Source organism: Salmo salar, chromosome 14, assembly GCF_965601325.2.
Source record: "Salmo salar chromosome 14, fSalSal1, whole genome shotgun sequence".
Lineage (NCBI taxonomy): Eukaryota > Metazoa > Chordata > Actinopteri > Salmoniformes > Salmonidae > Salmo > Salmo salar.
This window is the reverse complement of record NC_138304.1, coordinates 108,335,401-108,344,662: the sequence shown is the minus strand read 5'-3', so window position 1 is coordinate 108,344,662 and position 9,262 is coordinate 108,335,401. Positions and strand designations below refer to the sequence as shown.

The 9,262-nt window shown below is 42.1% G+C and overlaps 1 protein-coding gene across 1 annotated transcript in view; it reads right to left on the bottom strand.

Annotated features, from left to right (window-relative positions):
• Positions 1 to 222: 222 nt before the first annotated feature.
• klhl38a (kelch-like family member 38a) overlaps positions 223 to 9,262 on the bottom strand; it is a 64,799-nt gene continuing 55,759 nt past the window's right edge. Inside the window, exons 7-8 of the mRNA XM_082961380.1 lie at positions 4,896 to 5,001; positions 223 to 4,579 (exon numbers count right to left, since the gene is read on the bottom strand). Coding sequence (XP_082817506.1) covers positions 4,290 to 4,579; positions 4,896 to 5,001 — 396 coding nt within the window. The 3' untranslated portion in view covers positions 223 to 4,289. The remainder of the gene's footprint in view (positions 4,580 to 4,895; positions 5,002 to 9,262) is intronic.

Below are 9,262 nucleotides of genomic sequence, written 5' to 3'. Positions count from 1 at the left end.
CAGACCACGTACCCTGATTACCCTGATCCCTGCAGAAGGTGAGGAGTCAGACCACGTACCCTGATCCCTGCCGAAGGTGAGGAGTCAGACCACATACTAACATACCAGAGAGAAGCACCAGTTAACACTGACTGCAGTCAAAGTACTAAAGATAAAATGTTTTTCTCCACTGTGGTGTATATTACCAACCCAGTCTCAAACATAAGATCATATTTTGGTAAAATCACTTTAATATTATTCATAAAGAAATAAGACATAGTTTTGTTACAAAAACACAAGTTACATAAATTAATAAATATGGACAATGTGAGCATTTACACAAGTAATTCAGGATATAAAATAAATGAGAGAGGAAGAAATACATTATTTTAACAAGTGAGTTTTTTCCTCTCTTTGGTGCAAGCAATAGCTAGCGTATATATATACTCTATGCCTCTATATGCATAGTGCTGCATTCATTGAAATTTGAAACAGATAGAGACCCACAGAGAAGCATGCCACAGGCTCATCTAGTCACATGACGTCTCCTGGTTCTCATGGTAACCATGGTCAGGGCTACAGTCTGTACAATAGGGTCAAGAGCAAAAGGTGGCAATTAGTAAATTAGCACTGTAGTGCTATCAGTGTCTTTTGGCAATAGTTATCCTTCTTGGAAGATCTGACTTAGGCCTAGTAGCTGTCCGCAAGCAAGCAAGATACGAGGGACTGTCCACGGGTCGAGATGGAGGGTTGAGAAAACACTGTTGTCGAGTAGAGCAGTCTCACTAGCAGTAAGATAGGCCTAGATATATGGGTATGCCTTCACACCGATTTTCCTTCTTGGTTTATAAAGCCATTGGCAGTGTAGCCTACTGTTGAATCACCAGCAGACCGGAACACTGCATGGTCTTCGATGTCTAAACCTGACACAGGACCGGCCTCAGCATCTCCGACCGATGCTTCTGGTAGGCAGGCTGCAGTTCTGAGTGGTTATAATAGATATGCCCTCTAGGTCATGGGATGGCTGAGGGACAGATATGTAGTGGACTGATCGTTCCCCAATCACCACTACTAGAAGAACAGCGCAGTCCAGTGACGTGCTGATTTGTAGTGTAATATCGGTAGGATAATGACAGGTAATTAGTCTCACTGCCTGAATACTACATGTCTGTCAAGTCTTCTCCACAACATTCCCATTATATTAGAATCCATATTATAATTCACATTTCCTGTTGCTGCTGCAGGATTAATTTATTTCTGTAGCAAAACTGGCTCAAATTAAGATCCTACAGCTGTAAATGTTGTTGACCATATTCTGCCAGGGTATTAAACATAACCACGTGGTTAAACTGGCCTTCACTTTAATGACTCATTTAGAAAGTGAACAACGACAGATGCTTGGGAGGTAGGAAGGATTTTCTATGAATTGACTATATACATGTATTATGATCTATTTACATCCTGCCCATAAGTCCTCAGACTGGCAGTAGTAGTGTGGTGTATGTCGCTGTGCTTGCTTAGCTGGAGCTGAGTGTGGAAACAGCATCACACCAGTTCAGGTCAGAGAGTGAAGGGAGATCTTACATTCATTGTCCATTCAAGGGTATAGGAGGATATGGTTTGGTAGGGTATATTATGGTATAGGAAGATATGGTTTGGTAGGGTATATTATGGTATAGGAACATATGGTTTGGTAGGGTATATTATGGTATAGGAATATATGGTTTGGTAGGGTATATTATGGTATAGGAAGATATGGTTTGGTAGGGTATATTATGGTATAGGAGGATATGGTTTGGTAGGGTATATTATGGTATAGGAGGATATGGTTTGGTAGGGTATAGGAAGATATGGTTTGGTAGGGTATATTATGGTATAGGAGGATATGGTTCGGTAGGGTATATTATGGTATAGGAGGATATGGTTTGGTAGGGTATATTATGGTATAGGAGGATATGGTTTGGTAGGGTATATTATGGTAGGGTATAGGAGGATATGGTCCGGTAGGGTAGGGTATGGTAGGATATGGTATTGTAGGGTATGGTGTGGTAGGATATGGTATTGTATGGTGTGGTAGTATACGGTAGGGTTTGTTATGGTAGGATAGTGTAGGATAGGATATGGTCAGGTATGGTAGGATATGGTCAGGTATGATAGGATATGGTAAGGTATGGTACGATATAGCAATCCAACTGCAATGGATACCAAGGCTGCTGTGATAAATTATTAACAGGGTAGAGCTGGAAAGACAAACCGAAACAAATGTAGACACCGACCATACCGGTAACATCGCAGGCATTTTACTGATAGCCTTCATTACGATAAATAGCCCATACTAGAGAAATGTGATGTTTTAAATGACATAACTTTGTTAATATGGGTGATTGTTCATGGGACAATTGATGGCTACAACCGTCAATAGTAAATTCATGTTAAACTGTGGTGTACATTCATGTTAAACTGTGGTGTACATTCATGTTAAACTGTGGTGAACATTCATGTTAGAAACTGTGGTGAACGTTCATGTTAAACTGTGGTGAACATTCATGTTAGAAACTGTGGTGAACATTCATGTTAAACTGTGGTGAACATTCATGTTAAACTGTGGTGAACATTCATGTTAAACTGTGGTGAACATTCATGTTAATCTGTGGTGCACATTCATGTTAAACTGTGGTGTACATTCATGTTAAACTGTGGTGTACATTCATGTTAAACTGTGGTGAACGTTCATGTTAAACTGTGGTGAACATTCATGTTAGAAACTGTGGTGAACGTTCATGTTAAACTGTGGTGAACATTCATGTTAGAAACTGTGGTGAACATTCATGTTAAACTGTGGTGAACGTTCATGTTAAACTGTGGTGAACATTCATGTTAAACTGTGGTGCACATTCATGTTAAACTGTGGTGTACATTCATGTTAAACTGTGGTGAACATTCATGTTAGAACTGTGGTGAACATTCATGTTAAACTGTGGTGAACATTCATGTTAAACTGTGGTGAACATTCATGTTAAACTGTGGTGTACATTCATGTTAAACTGTGGTGTACATTCATGTTAGATCTGTGGTGTACATTCATGTTAAACTGTGGTGTACATTCATGTTAAACTGTGGTGAACATTCATGTTAAACTGTGGTGAACATTCATGTTAGAAACTGTGGTGTACATTCATGTTAAACTGTGGTGCACATTCATGTTAAACTGTGGTGAACATTCATGTTAAACTGTGGTGTACATTCATGTTAGAAACTGTGGTGAACATTCATGTTAAACTGTGGTGAACATTCATGTTAAACTGTGGTGAACATTCATGTTAGAAACAAATCCTTATTGTTATCGTTGTTGTACCAGTTCCATTGTCCATATCATCCAGCTCTGTTACAGGGCTTCACTCATTGTTATGTGGACTTAGTTTGGGTAGGGGAGCGTTGGTCTGAAATGGCACCCTATTCCCTTGTCTTGACCAGAGCCTACCCTGTTCCCTATGTAGTGCACTAGTTCTGACCAGTTTGTACCCTATTCCCTATGTAGTGCACTAGTTCTGACCAGTAGTCGTGAACTACATAGGGAATAGGGTGCCATTTCAGATTTACCCTTGGAGGAGTGTGGAGACTGAGAAATCTGTCAGTGGATCCGTCGTCCCTCCCTCCCTCCCTGGGGCCAACGTGACACCTCTGCCTGCCAGCTGAGATCTCATGTTTTGATTTAGAACGCCACAGATGCTAGCATCAAGACCGTGCCTGAGGCGTGTTGACGTCCTGTGACTGTGTGAGAGAAGAGACCAACGTCTGTCTGTTCAGATGGTTTCCGATCCGATCCCAGCTGGGGTGTCCAATTATAACTGCTGTGAAGGAGTAACATGACAGGTAGCTAGGCTAGGAGCCTGCTAGGCTAGGAGCCCGCTAGGCTAGGAGCCTGCTAGGCTAGGCTACTTTAGGAGCCCGCTATGCTAGGTTAGGTTAGGAGTCGTTTAGGCTAGGAGCCCGCTAGGCTAGGAGCCGGTTAGGCTAGGAGCCCGCTAGGCTAGGAGCCCGCTAGGCTAGGAGCCTGCTAGGCTAGGAGCCGGTTAGGCTAGGAGCCTGCTAGGCTAGGAGCCCGCTAGGCTAGGAGTCCAAGGAGTTTTGGGGATGTTGTGGGTCACTCATCAGAGATATCATATACAGTTTGTGGACCAGCTCAAATGTGACAAAGGACTGGAGGACATTGCATCTGCAAATGGAGGACAGAGAGGCAGCTGTAGAAGTCAGCCTTACTGTTCACCTCCAGACGACCAGATGATGTGTGATAAGATGTTGTGGGTCACTCAGGGAGGGTTTGGTCTGTTGGAGACACAGACCAGAGGCAGGGAGCCGTGGTCAAACAATTTGTACGGTAGCGTCCCCTTGGAGGTCCAAACGTCCGTCTTGGGGTCGTAACACTCGAAGCAGTCCGAGTCCTCGATGGTGTCGTGCCCGTTCAGGAAGCGGCCCCCCGTCACGTACAGCTTGTTGTTGATTACCGTGGCGCTGTGATGCATCCGCCTCTCCTTTAGGTTCTCACACTTTACAAACTTGTTGGCTTTGGTGTCGTAGGCGATCATCCGTCTAGTGTACCCTACAAATGAAACATTTCCAATACACATTGACTCTTATTAAGGCAGCCGACGTAACCAAATAGCAGCCCTATTCCCTATGTAGTACACTCCTTTTGACCAGAGCTCAGAGGGAATAGGGTGCCATTGGGGACATAACCTACCCACAGATTGTTCAGAATCACAACATCAAAGTAAATAAAGTTGAAAGGAGATTAAGATAGATAGAAAAAGAAGAGAGACATGCTATCAACTCATGTGGATTGTAACAGCTGTGGATATTCTACATGATAGACCAGGTAAACCAGATAAACATGTTGAAAGCGGCAGCCTGTTCACCTCCAATGATGTAGATCTTATCTTCGATGACAGCAGCAGGTGCACAGACGTTCTTCACTGTCCGGGTTTCCAATCTGGACCACAGGTTCCTGGAGATGTGGTACACCTGAGAGACAGAGATAGCAGAGAGAGTTTCAGTCTGGGCCGCCAGAACTCGTGTGGTGAGGCCCACGCCACTTTTGATTTAAGGGCAAAGTGCTGTTTTTTAAGATCAATTTGCCTCATGATATGTCTCTTTTGCGTATCTTGACCAATCAGATTCCTGGAAATCGCAGGTCTTGTGGGCCGGGGCACAAAGCACAAAGCTCAAGGGTCAGTGCTATTGGGATGTCCCTATTCTAAACTCTAACATTAACCCTTAACCTTAACCTAACCCCTACCCTGACCCTTAACCCTGACCTAACCTAGCCTTAACCCTTACATAAACCATTTTACAATGGGATAGGTTCTTCCGAAGGAAACTGAACAGCACGGACTAAAGCTCAAGGCCTCGCGTAGAAAGAAGAGCTCTTCACCTTCCTCCAGTATTGATTTAGCCAGCGTTATAACACATCACTCCCAACAGACACAACCAAAAACGTAGAAAAATGTATCGGCCGATAGACCAGTGGTCGCCAACTGGTCGATCTCAAAGGCATTCCTAGTCCATCACCAAATATTTCTGTAGAAAATCCAACAAACCATAAAGGCTTCCGATCCTTTTATTTAAATGGTGTTGAGCTGTTGTCGGTAGGTGCACTTGATTCAAAAGTCCATGGCACCGGGTGGGTAAAGTGTTCCCATGAGACAAACTCCGGCTACCCGCGGGACCGGCAAATCTGTGACTAAATCGAGTGCACCTACTGAGCTGCCCAATCGGATAGCTCAAATCACCGTGACTACAGAGCTTCCATGACCCTGGCCACAGCCAAGTTTAAGATTTAATAACTTTTAAAACCATGACTACAGAGAGACTGTCATCGAATACAGCAAAGAGCTGCTGTTTTTATGAGTGAATTCATGTTTAAGTTTATATTCAGCACTGTCACTGTTTTTAATCAACATTATTACAAAACACACTTCTCCATACTTCTGCTCGGGCTGCAGCTGCAATGAATGATTGGCCAAGTATCGATAGCCCTGCGTTTTGTTATTATTAGCAGCTCGTCGTGTCGATTTTAATATTAAGGAATATTTAACTTTCTCTGGTCACAGGAACCACATGAATTTGTACATGAGGCAGATGCGGTGCGACTCGAGTTTCGCCATCAGGTGGAAGACGGTGTCCTCTCTCTCTGGTCAGTCTCACCGGAGGAAAGGAAGGAGAGAGCAAGGGGCCGTGAGAGGCGTTTGGGAAAAATCGTTTTGAACGGTCATCCGACTCGGAATTCCAAGTCGTAAACTCGGGTATCTTTCTAGAGCTCCGACTTTTCGACCTGAAGATCACTGACGTGGTGATTTGACCTCGTTGACCATCAGGTGCAGGTACCATCAGTCCAGTACAATAAAAAAGCTGATTATTTCAATTCATGCTCCACAGTGCCACACAAATGCTAAACCAACTGATCTATTTTGTTATCAAAGCTCGAGTTTTGAAATATAATATGGTCTGATTAACAATATTGGCAGGCCAATCATATAAGCCAATATGCTGTGATAATGTTTTAGGCCTACTGCCCAAATCTCATTCCTACAAAACTGTTTGTGAGGTTAATGTAAAGGTTAATGTAAAGAAAAACATCTGAGCAGTAGATCTCGGTTTGCTTTTTGACTGGGAAAGTGATCTTGACTCAAAAAAGGTTGGTGACCACTGCTATAGACTTAAAACATTAGCTGTATTGCATGGCAAATATACAAAAAATTTCTGTCTGGTCAACTGTAGCCTACTAGCAGCTTCATAGTCAACAGCCTGGACTCAGAGGTAGATGTAACATAGTAAATGTACTAACAACAGCAGCTTCATAGTCAACAGCCTGGACTCAGAGGTAGATGTAACATAGTAAAGGTAAATCTCAGATGCTCCAGTTAGTATGATATGTTACGTTTCGTATGGTATGTTTTAATTTGTGGATGTCCATCATCCATTTCGTATGATATGTGACGAATTGCATTTTTGTACAATATGTTACAAATTGCAATTTGTACAATATGTTATAAATTTGCAAATCGTATTATATGTAGAAAATCCAATTTGTTGTGGCCAACGTTAGCTAGGTGGCTAACGTTAGCTAGGGGTTAAGGTTAGCGGAAGGGTTAGCTAACATGCAAAGTAGCAGAAAGTAATTGCAAAGTTGTTAATTAGCTAATGTACTCCGTGATGAGATTCGAACGCGTAACCTTTGGGTTAGGGTTATATGCCCACCCATTCACCTCGACAATCCACCCTTATTTTCCACCCTTATTTTGCCTTATTATGTAATGTTCTGTCTTGTGTAACCATAGCAAACGTAACATATCAAACACATTTTAGTGTCCCGGATTTACTTTACTATGTTAGGTTGAGTTCATGAGACCAGGCTTTAGTATAGCCTACTATGCATCCCTGCCCCTCTGGCCAGTGTAAACGAAGTGGTAACGTTGTGTATTTATAGCCCATTTGTTTGTGAGAAAAACTGTGAACGGGATCAAATCTGGTTAATATTCAAACTTGGGCTGATGAGACTACCTATACTTTACTTTAATGATTAACTGGAATGAATGAATTAACACAATAGCTGACAGACTGTTAGTTAATGTGTAATTATGCCCACAGTTGCATAGGGCAGGACAACACAATGAAAAGCTGCATAAAACAAGCCCTGTGAGTTTTATTGTCCAATCATGTTGCATTCTCTGTGTATAGGAAACCCCCCTAGTTCTTCTTTAACCTGTTGGGGATATGGGGCAGTATTTGCACGGCCGGATAAAAAACGTACCCGATTTAATCTGGTTACTACTCCTGCCCAGTAACTAGAATATGCATATAACGTTTCTAAAACTGTTTGAATGGTGTCTGTGAGTATAACAGAACTCATTTGGCAGGCCAAAACCTGAGAAGATTCCAAACAGGAAGCGCTCTCTCTGACTATTTCTTGGCCTTCTTGATCATCTCTAACCAAAACAGGGGATCTCTGGCATAACGTGACATTTTCTAACGCTCCCATAGGCTCTCAGAAGGCGCCAGAACGATGAATGGTGGCTTTGCAGGCCATGGCTGAAAAACATTAGCGCATTTTGATAGTGTTCGATATGAGGACAATGAGACTGGAGGTGCGTGCACGAGCCAACACCATGTTTACTTTCTCTCTCTTTGAACGAAAACAACGACTCCCGGTCCGAATATTATCGCTTATAGCATAAAAATTGATTTTAAACAGCGGTTGACATGCTTCGAAGTACGGTAATGGAATATTTCGAAATTTTTTGTCACGAAACGCATCGGGCGCGTCACCCTTCTTTACCCTTCGGATAGTGTCTTGAACGCACGAACAAAACGCCGCTATTTGGATATAACTATGGATTATTTGGGACCAAACCAACATTTGTTATTGAAGTAGTAGTCCTGGGAGTGCATTCTGACGAAGAACAGCAAAGGTAATCAAACTTTTCTAATAGTAAATCGGAGTTTGGTGAGTACCACACTTGGTGGATGTCAAAATAGCTAGCCTGTGATGGCCGGGCTATCTACTCAGATTATTGCAAAATGTGCTTTCACCGAAAAGCTATTTTAAAATCGGACATAGCGAGTGCATAAAGGAGTTCTGTATCTATAATTCTTAAAATAATTGTTATGTTTTTTGTGGGAATGCTAGTCACATGCTAGTCACATGCTAATGTAAAAAGCTGGTTTTTGATATAAATATGAACTTGATTGAACAAAACATGCATGTATTGTATAACATAATGTCCTAGGATTGTCATCTGATGAAGATCATCAAAGGTTAGTGCTGCATTTAGCTGTGGTTTGGGTTTATGTGACATTATATGCTAGCTTGAAAAATGGGTGTCTGATTATTTCTGGCTGGGTACTCTGCTGACATAATCTAATGTTTTGCTTTCGTTGTAAAGCCTTTTTGAAATCGGACAGTGTGGTTAGATTAACGAGAGTCTTGTCTTTAAAATGGTGTAAAATAGTCATATGTTTGAGAAATTGAAGTAATAGCATTTCTAAGGTATTTGAATATCGCGCCACGGGATTACACTGGCTGTTGAGTAGGTGGGACGCAAGCGTCCCACTGGCCCAGAGAGGTTAAACCACAATTCATATGAACAAGAAAAGGGTTTTCATCCTCCCCAAGGCCAGGAGTTTTTCAAAACCATGTGACATGATTAGAAAAACTCTGGTCCCATCATAGCTCATATCCAATTTTTTTTTTTTTTTTTTTTTAACAAACGGATTAGTCACGTCA